The following is a 17,012-nucleotide window of genomic DNA, read 5'->3' as shown; positions in this document are numbered from 1 at the left end:
TTATTTCAGCACAAAATCCAACGCGTTTCGGCAACAGCCTTACTCATGGATACAACATAACTGAAGTGCTCTACATTATGTTGTATCCATGAGTAAGGCTGTTGCCGAAACGCGTTGGATTTTGTGCTGAAATAAATAGAATTTTCATATTGGAGGTGTCCTGGCTCTCCTGGCATTTAAGGGAGTGTTTAAGGTTATATATATATATATATATATATATATATATATATATATATATATATATACACATACATATGTGTATGTGTGTGTGTGTAAAAAAGTTTCTTTCGGTACAGGATGAGCCCGATACTCTATTCCAAGAAAATTGGTTACCCCATTGGTATTTTCTCCATGTGCTCCATGTGGAAATATTGTCTTGATGGTGTGCGATATTAAATCAGTCTTCAAAACAATCAGTCCATTGATCATCACTATATGGAGTTTATTCCAACATCAGCATAAAGAAGAACACACAGGGAGAAATTCATAAACCCAATGTCCAATGAAAGTGTAAAAACTAACCAAAACCGCAAACATGTATTTCGCGACTCAGTAACTTATTCAGGGCAAAAAAAAAACATTTCTATTGGACCAAAAGTAATTGAGATAATCCACTTAAGTACTCTCAGTGTTATAATGCTGTGACAAATGTGCCAAAAGGTAAAAACAAAACATCCTTTACAGCAAAATTGTGTTGCACAAGCCAGTGTTGTGTCCAATGACACAATGGGCCTGATTCTAACTTTGGAGGACGGTGTTAAACCGTCCCAAAAGTGGCGGATATACCACCTATCGTATTACGAGTCCATTATATCCTATGGAACTCGTAATACGGTAGGTGGTATATCCGCCACTTTTGGGACGGTTTAACACCGTCCTCCAAAGTTAGAATCAGGCCCAATGTCTTAACGTCCTGATCAGTTGTATAGTATTTAATTATTTATTTATTTATTTAGTCTCTGATGGTTCCTTTAAAAATGGGTATCTTTAATTACAGGTCAGATTCCTCTGGTTCATCCTCATTTCAGCAGCTGCACTATCCGATTGAAAATAAACAGATCCATTCTGTTCCGGCAGATCTCATAATTCGATGGGACTGGTAAATACTGTTGAACAAAATAAAGAGGCCAGTCGTAATGAGGGTCTGTGAATAATTCTGATATACTTTAATTTCTTGAGCCTGTACAGTAACATTTTAGCACATTTGTCCCCAGCTCAAATTTGTTGTCTGATTCTGAACATGGCAAACCCTATATTACTAAACCAAAGGTATGGAAAAATTTTTTTTTTTAGTTCTTGCTTTCACTTTGTAGTTTATATGTTGTTTCTTAGACTTCTGCCTACGTCCATCAGGTCTAGCTCTATCATGTTCTGCTTCAAGAATGCCAGATGACTTTAAAAACATTCTATTTAAATTAACTGTTATTGCCTTCCAAGCACTGAAAAGATTGTCAACAACAATACTTTCTCTCCTATGAAGTCCTTTATGAGCTTCTTACCAATTGTAACCTTGCAATATGTCAGCACAAGTAGGTGAAGCCACCAAGACCTCTCCCTCTTCTGTAACCCTGTGCAGAACCAATGTATTTCAATGTGATGTAAAATATGTATATTGTGGACTGTCTTATGTATCAGCCATATTGGTGCAGACACTGAACTGATATTAACGCAGTTCCATTATAGCGAAAAATGCCCACCAATTTGTTTTCAGTTCCTGTGTCAAATCTTTACACAGCCAAAACATTTGCAAAGACCTGTTTGTCTGTGTTCTGTGTTACATGAAAAGATCGTATATCATCACTTCATACTGATGAGACAGCACAATGCAGTGGACCAATGAAAAGGCAAACACATTGTGCAAAAGTCTGTAAACCCTGTCCTCGGGTCCCTGGTTGGCCCCTTTATGTCATCATGGAGAGTACCCTAAAGGGAGCACCAGGCTGTCAGTGTGCATTGATCAGAGAGTGTCACCAGCACTCTGAAGTGTCCAAAACTGCCCCATTGCTCTCACCTCACTCACCACATCTCACCTGCACCACCTGCAGATCTGCCCTTCATTTCTAGCCAGAACAGGATTTGAGGTATGCCAATCAGTGTTCCCTGGCCCACTTCTCCTTCTCGATGCACCCCAAACTGCCACATGGCATCAGGGCTCACTTCACCTACTGCCACACACATACACCATCCAATAAATCTCCTGCTGCAGTAAGAGTACAAGTAGGCCAATCAGTACTCCTCAGTAAAAACCAGTGAATCAGAGTACCCCACTGTATTCCACATCAACAGTATTCATGTAACCCACACCTTCTACACCTGAAGCGGCCCTCCATTTATCGTCACAGCAGACCTTCTCTAATCTTATTTCTATCTGAACCATGATAGAGACCCAGGAGAGACTTCTTCTCAAGAGAGACTACTTCTCACCCTGCAACCCACTGCTAAGGCCAGGCATTGACAAGTGCATGTCATGACCGGCCTAGAGTCAGAATCTCTATGCTTCAAGTAAGGCTTCCATGAAAATGTGCCTAACAGTCCTTACCTAAAATCATTCCCAGGCCACAAAAACTCACACTCAACATTTAGAGACTCATCCACATACCACTCATTAGCCCACATGGGCCACACATATGCCACACAACAGCATAAGCTTTCCAAGTGATGGTCATTCTTCACTTTTTATCATCACAGAAACATGTTTCACAGTGACCTCAATAAAGTTTCTTGACTTCTCCTAACTTCTGGTTACAAGATACAAGGAGTGAACCACAAGAGGCAGCTGCAGATCTCACTGTCAGACACAAATCTACCTAGCCCTAGGGCTACACCACTAATGAATCCCGCCTCCCATGATTTTTGAGCTCATTACTTACTGCTTCCTAATTTTAGCATTTTAGACAACCTCCTTCAATTTGATCTACAGACCCATCAGAATCAAGAGCTTCGTAGAAAAAATGGTGTCATTTTGACATGCCCACCCACATTCCTCAGAGACTTTAGCTTCCTTTATGATTGTAGCAAGAAGGTAGTGAAATATTCTTGAAAAACTTGAATAGCAAGCAACACATCTCTGTATCAGTCCATTCCAAAGTCTATACCTATAGCCTCATCTAGCCAGCTAATTCTCCCTTACTTCACTGCAAGTCCTTAACACCACTAGATTGGATTGACCACTTCACTATCCCCATTTCCATCCTCCACTCATTACCCCTCAACCAGAAAGAATGGACACTCTCCAAAAAGAAATCATCAGCTTTTCAAACTCCTGCGAAGTCAAGTCTCATGTGAACACATATTTCTCATACCATACATCACGTCAGTAAGGAAGAATGGTTTTAGATGCTGCATAAGGCTTTGTGTCCCTCAAGTGTGGGATGCAGTATTTCAAGCCTGCTAGTGCTAAGTTGCTTTCGGTGAAGGAAAGGCTGGCAATCCCCATCGGTCTGCAGAGTTTAGACTGTCTAGACTGATATTGCACATGCCTGGAGAACACACTATGTGGCAACATGATGACAATGAACTGTGCAGCCCAGTTGATCAAACTCTTGCAGAGTGTACAGCTACAAATATGTTCCACCAAACTAAAAGCCCTCAGCATCAAGCAACAACCAAGAACTTGCAGAAATCAACTATTTCAGATAAGAATTGGAGATGGACCAAGGCCTCAGGACGATTGCTCAAACCATTTCCTTTGGTAAGCACACCCCTCACCAGCACAACAAAAACCAACCTAAACAAGACTACCATAAATGAAGCATCAATAAAACGACCAATAGATCCACAGCTTTCTTCAAGGCTGTCAAGGATTGCATCAAATCGATGCCCAGAACACAAGTCCCCCAGTCAGCAGACAAGTGTCATATCATTATCCTTTTCTTAACTGAGAAGATATAAAACCCAGATCCAACATCATTCTTACAAAACAGACATCTACTCTTCCTCTTATTTCACATCACCTAATCCCTGAGAAGACAACATTCAGTCCACTCTTAAAAACTGAACTCAGTATCATGATCAAGTCTATCAACACCACCTCATATATGATATTGTCTCATTATCAATCATGACATTTCTTCAACAAAAGACTCCCACTGATCCCTAAATCTTCTGTGGTGTTGCCAAGGATCCATTCTCGCCTCCATTTTTCTTCAACTTCTAAATGGAAGCCCTCTGGATCATGCTCACTGACAGCAACATCAAGATCCATCAGTACAGCAATGACTCGCGTCTACCTCAAAATCTCTTCAGCTCAAGACAATCAGTAACTAAACATCTCACTTAAGCTAGTCCAAAATTGTATGTCAAGCACCTGCCATAAGCACAACTCAACAAATAATGCATTCCTTCTACTAGGAGAACCAGACAACTGCAGAGTTACACTTATCTTTCCGACCTCAAGCTGCAGGGTGACACCAAGAGCTGACACCCACATGCAAAATGACTTGTCTTCACCCTCATCTTGAAAAAACATGAAAGTCTTTCTACCAGAAGCCAACTTATGAACAGCAATTAAAGCATTGGTCCCCTCCTACTAGGATGGAGGCAACACTCTGTTACATGAGCTCTTCAAACACCACACTGGCGCCTTGGAAAGCACTGTACACACTGCAGTTTGTTTAATCAAGTGCAAGAAGAATTTCACTCACATCATGTCAGCTCTGAAGGAACTGCCCTGGCTCCACCTTCACGCCTGTGTCATATGCCATTGCATCACCTTCAAAACCATTTAGGAAGACTCCCCAAATAACTGGCAAATGAACTAACCACTTCAGAGAGATAGTGGATATAACCAGCGTGGATATGAAGAAATGTAAGAAAGAAAAGACCAGGATATAGGGCTTCCCAATCTATGCACCCAGAATCTGGAATAACATCTGAGTTAACATCAGAAAGAAAATGAAGACATATCCTTTCAAAGAGCATTACTATCCAGCATGGCAGGAACCTACTATTACCTACCTCATCATTTTTATATTGTATGCTGGGAATCCAATATCCTTTCATGCTTTATGATGTTGGCTAAAAAGCCAGGGTGGGGATTTCATAAATTGCATGGGATTTGGCAGTTGTGGATGCCCCTCTTCCTACGCGGATGGCAAGATGAGAGCCTACTTTGCCTGCAGGCGAATTTCCTACAGACACTGGTCTTTCGACTGTGTCAGTGACTGTCAAGTGCGTCTTCCAGTAACCCCATCACAGATTAAACATTCTCATTTCTCCTGTTCATTCATTCTCATTTCTCCTGTTCATTCATTAGGTCACATTTTTTGTTGTACTGGGAATGGTTTCAAACACTGCAAAATGCGAGGAAACAATCAAACTATTTTGGGTGTTTTGTAGTTTCTTCAACTAGCTTTTATGAAAGGATAAAAGATAATTGCAATTACCTAATACAATTTTGTAATTCATAGCCAAAAGCAATATTATGTGTACATTTTATTTCTCGACTAATCATGTATTTAGAAACACAATAATTCCAGGGATATAAATTTAAATATCTTGGTCAGAGACAGCATGCCTAAATATTGAAACAACAGTAGTGCAGCGAAATACATGCATATGTGTGTATTTAAGAAATATTGTACCTAAAAAATATCAGCTGCGTGAAAGCAAAAGGGCAGGAATGTGCCGTATTTAACATAATATTCCTGTCTTTTCCTAGCACTTGTGCACTTTTTACAGCCTAGCACCAACGCAGGCACACTTGAGTCGTGTTGCAAAGGTGCCTGTGTTGTAGGCTGGACTGTTTTTGTGCAGGAAGTGCCACCTTTTAGCACATAAACAATCCTGAGAGACATTTTCCTCTTTCTATGTGCACTGCAGAATGCAGCGCACATAGAAAAAGGAAAAAATGAGGAGAAATGAAGATATTTCTCCTCGTTACGCCTCACCTAGGGAGACGTAGCATTTTGACACATTTCCTGGTCTACCACTAATGGTAAATCCATGGGTGGATGCATGGTAACACTCACACTCCACCCATGGAATGCCTCCCGGCTGCAGAGTAACCCAAGGCAGAGATTTGCGCTGCCTAGCATTTCACAAGATTTATCAAACCATGCAGGACCATACAAGGTGGCTTGATAAATTTCACTTAGGTTTTACGTCTCCCTTGTGCCCTCTTGTGTGGCAGCAGAAGTGTAACTCATAACTTTGATAAATATGGGCCGCAGTATACTGCCAAATTATGTTGATTTTGGCAGAACAATCACAATTTGAAACTATAAAGGAAGTCGCTCTTTATGTTTGGCCAGTCAGGAGTACACAGAGGAAGTGGACAATTTTGCTGATCAGAAATTTTAAAGTAGATCAACAAATGGCAATACTCACATGAATGAGATTCTCACGGTGACATATGATTGGGATTTAACACATTGATGTGTGGTAGGGATATAGTGTAGCGACCTGGGAAGTTTACATTGATATGGTTGGGATATAGCACATTGACATGTTATGTGGAATAATATGCTTACACATAATGCGGATAAAAGACATTGATATGTGAGAGGAGTATAAGAAAATGGCGTGTTATGTGGCCATAACACACTGGCATGTGACGCAGAAGAAATACATTGACATTTGATAGGCATTTACACTGACAGATAATAGGTGTATAATTCATTGATATCTGATGCAAATATGGCATACTGACATGAATGTGATGGTGATATAACACGCTGCCATGTGGTGAGAATACATTGATCTGTGATAAGCATAGAACACACTGATTTGAAGGAGGTACTACGCAGTGACATTTGCGGGTGATATAACACATTGACACATAACAGTGATATAACAATCTAACATGGGATAAAGATATAGCAGCACATTGACATTGGTGTCGATATTATACATTGACATGCAGCATTAAATCAAGTTCATGATTCAAGAAAGGCTCTGATTCACATCTTCTCCACTAGAACTCGCAAGCACCCTAATTGAAACGTTTCTACTAATGTATTTAGGGGCAGATTTATCATTATTTCACACAGTGCAGCAAGCCACCTTACTGTGCTGCGTGGAAGGGCAAGAATGTGCCAGATTTAACATGATAGGGCATATTCCTTCCTTTGCGCTGGTGCACAATGCCCTTCCTTGCGCCAATGCAGGAACCCTTGCACCATGTGTTGCAGCACGATTGTTTTTGTGCAAGAAAGAGTGCCTTCCTCCACAAAAACAATCCTCAGAGGCACTTTCCTCTTTCTACAGAATGCAGACACTTAGAAAGAGTAAGCAACAAGGAGAAATAAAGATAGTTCTTCTTGTTGTGCCTCCCCTGGGAAGAAGTAGCATTTGATGCATTCCCAGGTTTAAAACTCTTGGTGAATCTGGGAATGCTCCAAAATCCATGTGGGTGGATGCATGGGAACACCCACTTTCCACATGTGGAATGCCTCCCTGTGGCAGAGTAAAGCAAGGTAGCGATTGGCACTGGTTTTTATTACTCCATATTTATCCAGCCACTTGGGCCATTGAAGAAGGCCTTGTGTGGCTTCAGAAATCTCACATAGGTTTTGCTCATGCTTGTGCCCCCTTGCATGGCGCAAGGGCAACGCAAAACCATAATATATTTGCTCCCTAATGTGTTGCTCGAGATGCAACTTCGGTACAAAAACAATTTCCTTCAAAATGATCTCCCCTAATTCTTCCTACTGTGAAATCTAGAACTTTATTTTGCTTAGGTGCGTCACGTGCTCAACCTCTTTCATGAAGCGAAGGCACAGTTCATCCTGCCAGGTTAGAGCAACACACTGTACAGCCACAGGGAGCCCAACACCTCCTGTTGCAGCCTGTAGAGGAAAATAAGACATGAGAATCAGTTTGCAACAGAGAATTGCAATATATGGCCAAGTTACCAAATAGATGTCCCATTATGTGAGAAAGGAGTAATCAAGGGGCTAATATTGGCCACAGAGGCAAACCCGAGTGGCAAACAAGGTCACAGGTTCTCGTTATATTCAACACATGCTTTAAAAAACTACTGATAGGGTGGATATTTTTGATAAATATTTTTTATGGTTAAAAGTGAAGTGATGTATAAAGTGTGGTGAAGGGTTTTACACATTGGATAGACTGAGCACATGAGGTGATTATAGTAACAGTCTCACTTCCAAATGAAGTGGGGTTGGAATATTCAGCATGGAATTTTGTCCTATCGATCTATGGTAGCCAAAATATCAAGTACAGTATTATCCACAGGCAAGGACACAAAGATAATATCGCCAGGTAAGGGCACAAAGATAATATTGACAGGTAAGGGCCTAAAGATACTATTGCCAGGTAAGGGCACAAACATAATATTGACAGGTGAGGACACAAAGGTAATATCGCCAGGTGAGGACACAAAGATAATAGTGTCAGGTTAGGGCACAAAGATAACATCTACAAGTGTTAGCGCGTCGGACCTTATTAAGTGAACTTACAAGGGGATGCGAATAGGCCAATGGACCTTTTGACTGCACTTCGAGTAGTGCCCACCATGTAACCCCGTACCGATACAAATCAATATCAACAACAATCAATGACATCAATAATCAATATGAGTCAGTAATTTCCATACAGCATGAACTCGCGGCCATGAATAACCACACCTTTATGTAAGAGTTAGAATGTTTATTTCCCTATATTAACAATGCTAATGTAACATAACTTAGTCTGAATATCAAATGATAAGCATACAGAAACAACACTGGTTGAACAAAGCACCGAAAGAATCACAATCTAGTCAAAGCTTGAGCCACTATACATTCTAAGGTTACAGTAAAAACCAATAACAAGAATAACTGCTTTTAGACTTTTCATCCTTGCCGTGGTCTCCCTTAACTTTTTCCCTCTGTTTCCCAGGTTGTTGATGTGTGCTGGACTCTCTTTTTGCTGTTTTTGTTACTCTGGGGACTTTACCACGGCTAACCAGTGCTAAAGTGCAAGTGCTCCTATACCAAATGTGTATGTAATTGGTTCATCCATGATTGGCATATTTGATTGACTGGTAAGTCCCTAGTACAGTTCACTAGAGGTGCCTAGGGCTTGTAAATCAAATACTACTAGTGGGCCTGCAGCACTGGTTGTGCCACCCACAATGGTAGCTCTGTAAACATGGCTCAGACCTGCCACTGCAGTGTCTGTATGTGCAGTTTTAAACTGCCAATTCGACTTGGCAAGTATACCCACTCACCAGGCCTAAACCTAACCTTTTCTTACATGTAAGGCACCCCTAAGGTAGGCCCTAGGTAGCCCCATGGGCAGGGTGCAGTGTATATTTAAGGTAGGACATATACTAATGTGTTTTGTATGTCCTAACAGTGAAATACTGCTAAATTCGGTTTTCACTGTTGCAAGGTCTATCCCTCTCATAGGTTAACATGGAGGATGCCTTAAAAAATGATTAAAGTGTAGATTCCCTTTGGGAGTGGATAGACATGTGGAGTTTGGGGTCTCTGAGCTCAAAATTTAAAAATACATCTTTTAGTAAAGTTGATTTTAAGATTGTGTGTTTAAAAATGCCACTTTTAGAAAGTGAGCATTTTCTTGCTTAAAACCATTCTGTTACTCTGCCTGTTTGTGGATTCCCTGTCTGGGTCAGTTTGAGAGTTGGGCTGTTTGCACCTCTCTCTAGACAGTGATACAAAGGGAGCTGGGGTGTAGCCTGCATATCCTGATGAGCCATCTGTGCTAGGAGGGAGGAGAGGAGTGGCCACTCACACCTGAAAGGGCAGTGCCCAACCTCACACAATGCAGTCTCCAACCCCCTGGTGTGTGTCTGGGGCCTGGCCTGGGCAAGGCAGTATTTCACAAACAAGAGAGACTTTTCTTTGTAGTAAGCCTACTTCAAAGGGCAAAATTTGTATAAGAAGGGAACCTAAACCACAGACTTTAGATCACTTCTAGACACCACAATAAACCTCTGCCTGGAGAAGAGCCAAAGAGCTGAGGAAGAAGAGCTGCCCTGCCTGTGACTGTGCTTTGTGGAGCTATCCTGCAGTTGCTGCTTCTGCCTGTGCAAAAGGACAAAAATTGGACGTGTTCCTTCCTGCTTGTGGAGAACTCTCCAAGGGCTTGAAACTGAGCTTGGCTCCTGTTGTTGAAGTCTCAGGGACAGCAAAGACTTCTCTCTACCAGCACCTGGAGCCTCTGCTGAGACTACTGCCCTGCCAAGTGGTGCCCTATCCAGTTCCTGGGGCCTTGACAGGTGAAGCTGGTGGACCAAAGTTGGAAATCCACGCACAGATCGCCTTGCGGGGAAATTTCTGACACAACCTCCAAGAAACGGCGCGCCGCCAGCTCTGTGGCTGAAATCGACATAGCGCTTGCAGCGCGGCTGTGAAATTGACGTACACGGCTAGAGATACTACGCTCGGCATCGCTGACGGAGGCTGCAATTTGCCTGGATCGACGCATCTCTCTCCTGCGGGGAAAGAAACGATGCATGTCGATCGGACCAAAGAAGGAGAAACGACGCACGACCTGGCTTGCAGGTGAGAAATCAACACACCGCTTACCTTTTTCAACGCTCACTCGCCCGTGCAGGTTATTTTGACGCAAGCCCAGTACATTTTCACGCTAACAGCGTTAGCATTGTGTTTAAAAGAACATGAAGACTCATTTTGGTCTTGTTTTGTTTAGATAAATATTTTCTATTTTTCTAAACCTGTGTTGTGTCATTTTGTAGAGTTTTCATTGATTTACTGTGTGTTATGGTACAAATACTTTACACCTAGCACTCTGACGTTAAGCCTGCCTGCCCGACTGCCAAGCTACCAAGAGAGTGAGCAGGGGTTAGCTGAGGGTGATTCTCTTTTACCCTGACTAGATTGAGGGTCCTTGCTTGGACAGGGGGTAACCTGACTGCCAACCAAAGACCCCATTTCTAACAACTGCACAAACGAAATAGCATACATTTAGATTCAGCATAGAAAAGACATCAACTGTTATTACATGTAGCGAGCATAATAAGTCAGAGCCCTAACTAACATCAGATTAGAATAGCGTGTTTGGACTTCATGCAAAACAATCTTGTCCACACAAATTTGGAAAAACATCTAACTATGGCTCTGTCAAAATTAGAGGTTGGTACCTAGAAACAAAAGCAAATAGACATAACAATCAGTAACATTGTCTTATACCTGTCTTTAATAGGGTTCAGCAAGCTGTGACAGTCTTCGTCAATAGGACATCGATTAGTTCAGCATCGCATCAGGATTCAACATTAAAGTTCAGAAAAAGCAAAGTCTCTTTAAGCAATAAAGTTAAGCATATCTCTTTTTGGGATGGTCAAGAAAATAATGGCGACATCTCCTCTCGGTGCAGTCCAGCTAAATTAGATTTCCTTAAACTACTTCCCACATCTTTATTGATCAAAGAATCGCATGTTTGCATTTAGTCCAATGAAAATAAACCCAGAATCTACAAGTTTCACTAATACACGGTTCACATGCCGATGATTGGTTCCTCTTCTCCTGTTCCCATTGTTGGGCTTGTCAGGTATCAATATTGTTGTGGCTTATACTCCAGTCAGTGCATCCATTGTCTTCTCCTGGGAAGGTCAGTTTTACACATACTACAATATACATTGTATTTTAGCTAGTACATCATCTTCTAGCAAGCAGTTCTCATGAGAAAGGATTTTATCTACGAGCACTTGGTCAGCAGAGTGGAAAATCACAATTTAATTTCTCTAAGCAGCCATTTTATAAGTCGTTTAAGAAATGCAGCTTGACATGAGGTCGTGCAACTAGGCCCAGCCTTGTTAAGTTAAGGCCTCCGATTAATAAAGCTAGTGCATAATACATAACCCTTAATATGACATGTTACTACATTCATAAAAGGGAAGCTTAACATTTCACATTAATAAGACATTAATAAGTACACTTTGTAAATATTGATGGCCACTCAGGTGGGCACAACTTCAAATGCGTGCATTATTTTTCTCTAAGTTTATTCATTTTCTGTGCAAATTCAATACTCAGAATACATGAATATTCATTAGTAAAATGCAGCATTAAAAATCCCTCCTCTGATGACTAAATGTGTCATCACACTGAAATCTTCCCACTCACATGTTCTGCTTCAGCTAAAATTCTGTCATCTCTATCCACTCTAATCTTCGTTCCCTCTTCAAATTGTTCCTAAACAAATTTTACCTTTTTTGTTTCTTCCCTCCTCTGATCATTTTTCATTTTCTTCAATTTGATTCTCCTACATAATTTACATAGTCCCTAGGCTCCAATTATGCAAATCACAATAATCAATATCCCTTGTATTATTTTCAGTAATATCCCTTTCCCAATGTTGCTGAGCAAATTTCCCACTGAAACAAATCCTTTGCCAACTTTCTCTCAAACACCTGGTTCCTTCAATTCTTTCAAATCAGCACTTTCATTAGTTACATTAGTAAGTAAGCTTCTAATTTCCTTACTTTTGTCAGGAATATACGAACAGCAATGCCTAGAATTAATCATTTTGCAAACTCTGCCATCTTTTGCTAAAAGAATGTCTAACGCAGGGCGGTTCTGAAGAGTCATAGATCTTACCACAGCCATTTCTGTATCCATTAGGATCATGGCTCCTAAAAATCTGTCAACATGTTATCCACAATAGTAGACAACTTTCGAATCTTTATAGAATTCAGAACAACGCCTACTGAAGGAATTATTGCTCCAAATATATCTCCCACTATACAAGAAGGAGGCTCTCTCTTTTCTCTAATGTGATGTAATTTAGTCATTTTCGGTAATCTTTTCAAGTCATCAAGCTGGAATATCTTTGGGAAAACTATCCCCAAATAACATGTGCCATACCATCCTCTTGGAAGACGGTAATAAGTATTAGGTCCACAAATGTAATATCTACCAGGAGTCGCTGGATCCTGTCCATTCAACATAAATGTCAATTTACTCTGAAACAAAAACACATGTCTACATTCACTTGTTCCCACAAATAAAGTGTCAGTGTTGGATTTACATCTGTATACACAAAGCTTTCCTATCGTTAAGTTAAGGCCTACGATTAATAAAGCTAATACATAATACATAACCCTTAATATGACATATTACTACATTAATAAAACAGAAGTTCAACATTTCACATTAATAAGATATTGATAAGTACACTTTGTGAACATTTGGCGGCCGCTCAGGTGGTCGCAACTTCAAATGCGTGCCTTATTTTTCTCTAAGTTAATTCATTTTCTATGCAAATTCAACACTCAGAATACATGAATATTCATTAGTAAAATTCAGCATTAACATAGGTAAGGACACAAAGATAACATCTACAGGTAAGGACACAAATATAACATCCACTGGTAAGGACACAAAGATAATTTTGACGGGTACGGACGCAAAGATAATATTGCCAGGTAAGGGCACAAAGATAATATTGCCAGGTAAGAATGCAAAGACAATATCGCCAGGTAAGGGCACAAAGATTATATCGATGGGTAAGGACACAAAGATAATATCAACAGGTAAAAGTACAAAGATTTTTGACCCAGATATTTTGCCTACAATATTAAGATAGAACAATATTCCATGCTCTGTTTTCCATACTGCAATCAATTATTTTCTTTGAAATAATGGTAATATTTAATGTGGTTATTTGAGCAGCACTGAAATATTACACTTTGTGAATAAATGCAGATTCCCACTAGAAATATGTCCACACAACAATGATTATAAAAGATGTGTTTGATCTATTGTTGATTGGAGAACCAATTTAAATGTATCCCATTGATGTCACCATTCCTCATCCTGATTAACAGAGTACAGCGCTTCACTATATTCAAGGGCAGGTGACAGATGGCTAACCATCGTCAGATGCCAGTCATCAAGACTTGCCACTTGTAATAATTCCGCAGTACTCAAAAAATGAAAAATGGCTTGAAACCTTGATTCACTTGAGTGCTAAACTGAAGTCTAGGGAAGTGTTTTTCAAATATCTTATAAAGGGTGGGTAATAGGATATTTTGTGTTTCAATGTTGTTTGATATAGGCGGCACTATCCTGGTTTTGTACAATTAAATACATTTCAGCGCCAAATGCATTTCCTTTTTTCACGTCACATTCTTTGCATTTTCTTCCTCTTATGATTTAAATCTTGTTATGTACTTTGTTATTGTTTTGTAAACCCCTGTCTGTTTTCCCTTTTTGCTTTTCAGCTTCTCTGGTTTTTATTCATTTGCAGTGCTCAGTTTTGTTTTCATGCTGCCCATGCTTTGGCAACCGCTGTTTGCTTCTTGTGAGTCATTGTGCTTTTCCTGGCTCTGAACTCTTCTGCTTTTATTTTTTAATTCCTTTTCTCATGGGGTGTGTCATGTACCCCATTTTTGCCCCCCCCATCTTTTTTCCTCCTCTCTCATCTGAGACCTGTTTTGCCCACCCTCCTTCTGTGCATGCAACTTATTTTTGAAAGGTTTTTTCAGAAGTAAGAAGCCTTTGAATTGTTCTTTTCAAAAGTGTCATTAAGTGTTTCATTATGAAGGCCGAAATTTGTAGAAATTAGGTAAAATTGCCATGCCCTGAGCCACAGATCGATCAATGAGGTTACCTTGAGGTTACCTTGTGAAGATGTCACTTAAAACATTAAGGCCCATATTTATACTTTTTTAGTGCTTACAAAATACAATTGGATTTTGTAAGTTTGCGCCGCTTTTGCATCAAAATATGACGCAAATGCAGTGCTAAAAAATTATAAATATGGGCCTAAGGGCCTTATTTACAAGAATCTGAATCATCGGCATCAATGCATCAGATTTCTTGTGCCAGCCCCACATCCCCTGACGAAGCCATGGGTGAGCTGTATTCACAATACAGAGCTCCATGGCACATGTTTTTACAGTTTCATCAAAAATTGGGACGCATCTGTAGGCACTAAAGTGATGCACTGCTGGACTGAGGCAACTCCAGCAATGTGAGGAGAGTCCCATTGTAAAAAGCCTTGCATCAATTTATGCCTGGTTTGAGCAGGCAGTAACTTTTTGATGCAGTGAATTCGTAGAGTGACACAGTGAAAATGTTCCTGTGTCAGTCCTACGTGGCCTTTTCCCGTGGGAATGTCTACCCTGAATCCATTATACCTGGCACAGGTATAATGTGATGCAGGGCTTTACAAACTGACCCATTGGGCCCAATGCATCAGTTTGCAAAGATGGAGCAGTGTAATGCACTGCTAGCACCACCGCTGCATAAAAAAATAAGATAATGCAGCAGCGGTACTAGGGGCTTATAAATTAGGCCCTAAGGCCCATATTGATACTTTTTTAGCGCCATATTTGCATCATTTTTTGATGCAAATTCGGCGCAAACTTGCAAAATACAATTGTATTTTGTAAGTTTGCGCCGTTTTTGCGTCAAAAAGCGGCGCAAATGTGGCGATAAAAAAGTATAAATATGGGCCTAAGTTTTTTGATCTCCTAAATGGGACAAACTTTAGAGATATGTCTGCTCTTAAGGCAAGAGCAGTCGATCTAACCTTTGAATCTAACAGAAGAGGAGACTCAAAAGGGTGCTCTGTTACAGTGGGAAAACTCTGTAATATAAGTAGGCAGGCCTTTTTTTATCATTATTACTATCGTTCAAGATTTCTTCAAATTTGGAGTGAAATAAGCTTGGTACATCATCACAGAGTTTGAGAGAAAATAAGTTTGGTTTCCATTGCTTCCGGAATTGAAAATGATTGTCAAGAAAATCTCCTTAGCGCTATTGTGGAGCTTATTGTGGAATGTGTATAATACATACTGATCTCAAGACAAAGTGGTAACTTAACTTTTAAATTGTACTGGTGCACAGAAGGGATAGGTACCTGGTTCATATTTTCTGAGAATTATCCTGATAAATGTACAGAGCTGCACCAACCTTTTTCAACAGCTTGTCCCAGCGGTCATTGTAGTGCCCCTTGTAATGCTTCAATTGTTCTTCATCATCTTCAGTCACTGTTGTGACAGGCACTATCCCAACAGGGAAGTTTAAAACATTAAACAGGTGGGTGTTGGTACTGCCACCTGGAACAAATGAACATGATGTTACAAAATAATAGTTATGATTGACTCATCTAATAGCTCCTGCTTACAATATTCATAGGTCCTTTGACAAGTGAAAGTTACTTATCTAGCCTTAGAAAATGTGGAGTCTGGAACGGGCTCAGCACCAGAATTGAAAACACAATGGGAATGAAGGTTAGTGCCCCCAGTTAGTTTTTGGCTGAACAGCTATTGATTGCTATGTGTCATTTAAGAATTCTTGTAAAGGTGACCCTGCACTCCGTATCTTTCTCATTGGGCAAAATCCCTTATCTAATTTGGTGCTCCTGCTGGACCTGTTTCTCCTTGAAGAACTAAAAATGACAGTTTTAGTTTAGAGATGTGGAACGTATCTGGCCCTACACGAATGTCAGACAGGGCAAGATTAAACCTTAATGGTTTATTTTCAGATTTTAAGCTATACAGAAATCAAGTAAAATAGTCAAAATCAAAAAGTCGATAGATCAGAGTGCAAAGGTAAGATAAAGTACACAAGCAAAAAAAAAACTCAGTGTAGTTCAGGTAAGCAAAATACAAAATGGGAGAGCAATCCAACATGGACAGGCCTCCTAAGGTCAGTCAGAAAACGGCTAACACATCCAAAAGGCCAAACTTTTATAGGGGTCTGAGCAAACTATTTCAGACATTGAATACAGTTGTACACAGTTGCCACAAAAAAGACAGAGTTTTACAGAGTGAACCAGTTACTCCAAAATACATTTACAAAGTCTCTGATAATTCTACAACACGGAACTTCTCAGAACACCACATGCACCTGAACAAATAGTGCTATATTTTGTGTGATTTTGCTAAGACAGCTAAGTGAAACCTTGAACATGTATGATTCCGCTTGGAAAGGTTGTTGTCTTGCCAGTGAATACATATTCAAACATTATTTAACTGAATTTGAACCAGAACTTTGGTAGCAAACCTCAGTTCCTATGTTAGAGTTAGATTTTTTAATTAATGCAATACATTTATTTTTGATAAAACAATGTTA

The 17,012-nt window shown here is 40.1% G+C and overlaps 1 protein-coding gene across 1 annotated transcript in view; it reads right to left on the bottom strand.

Annotated features, from left to right (window-relative positions):
* Positions 1-5,469: 5,469 nt before the first annotated feature.
* Positions 5,470-17,012, bottom strand: part of LOC138293503 (vitamin D3 hydroxylase-associated protein-like) — a 290,584-nt gene continuing 279,041 nt past the window's right edge. The window contains exons 13-14 of the mRNA XM_069232742.1: positions 15,849-15,994; positions 5,470-7,787 (exon numbers count right to left, since the gene is read on the bottom strand). Of these exons, the coding sequence (XP_069088843.1) occupies positions 7,659-7,787; positions 15,849-15,994 (275 nt within the window). The 3' untranslated portion in view covers positions 5,470-7,658. The remainder of the gene's footprint in view (positions 7,788-15,848; positions 15,995-17,012) is intronic.

This window comes from Pleurodeles waltl, chromosome 4_2 (assembly GCF_031143425.1).
Source record: "Pleurodeles waltl isolate 20211129_DDA chromosome 4_2, aPleWal1.hap1.20221129, whole genome shotgun sequence".
NCBI classification, from domain to species: Eukaryota; Metazoa; Chordata; class Amphibia; order Caudata; family Salamandridae; genus Pleurodeles; species Pleurodeles waltl.
The sequence above is the reverse complement of the archived record's forward strand: the minus strand, read 5'-3'. Positions and strand labels throughout refer to the sequence as shown.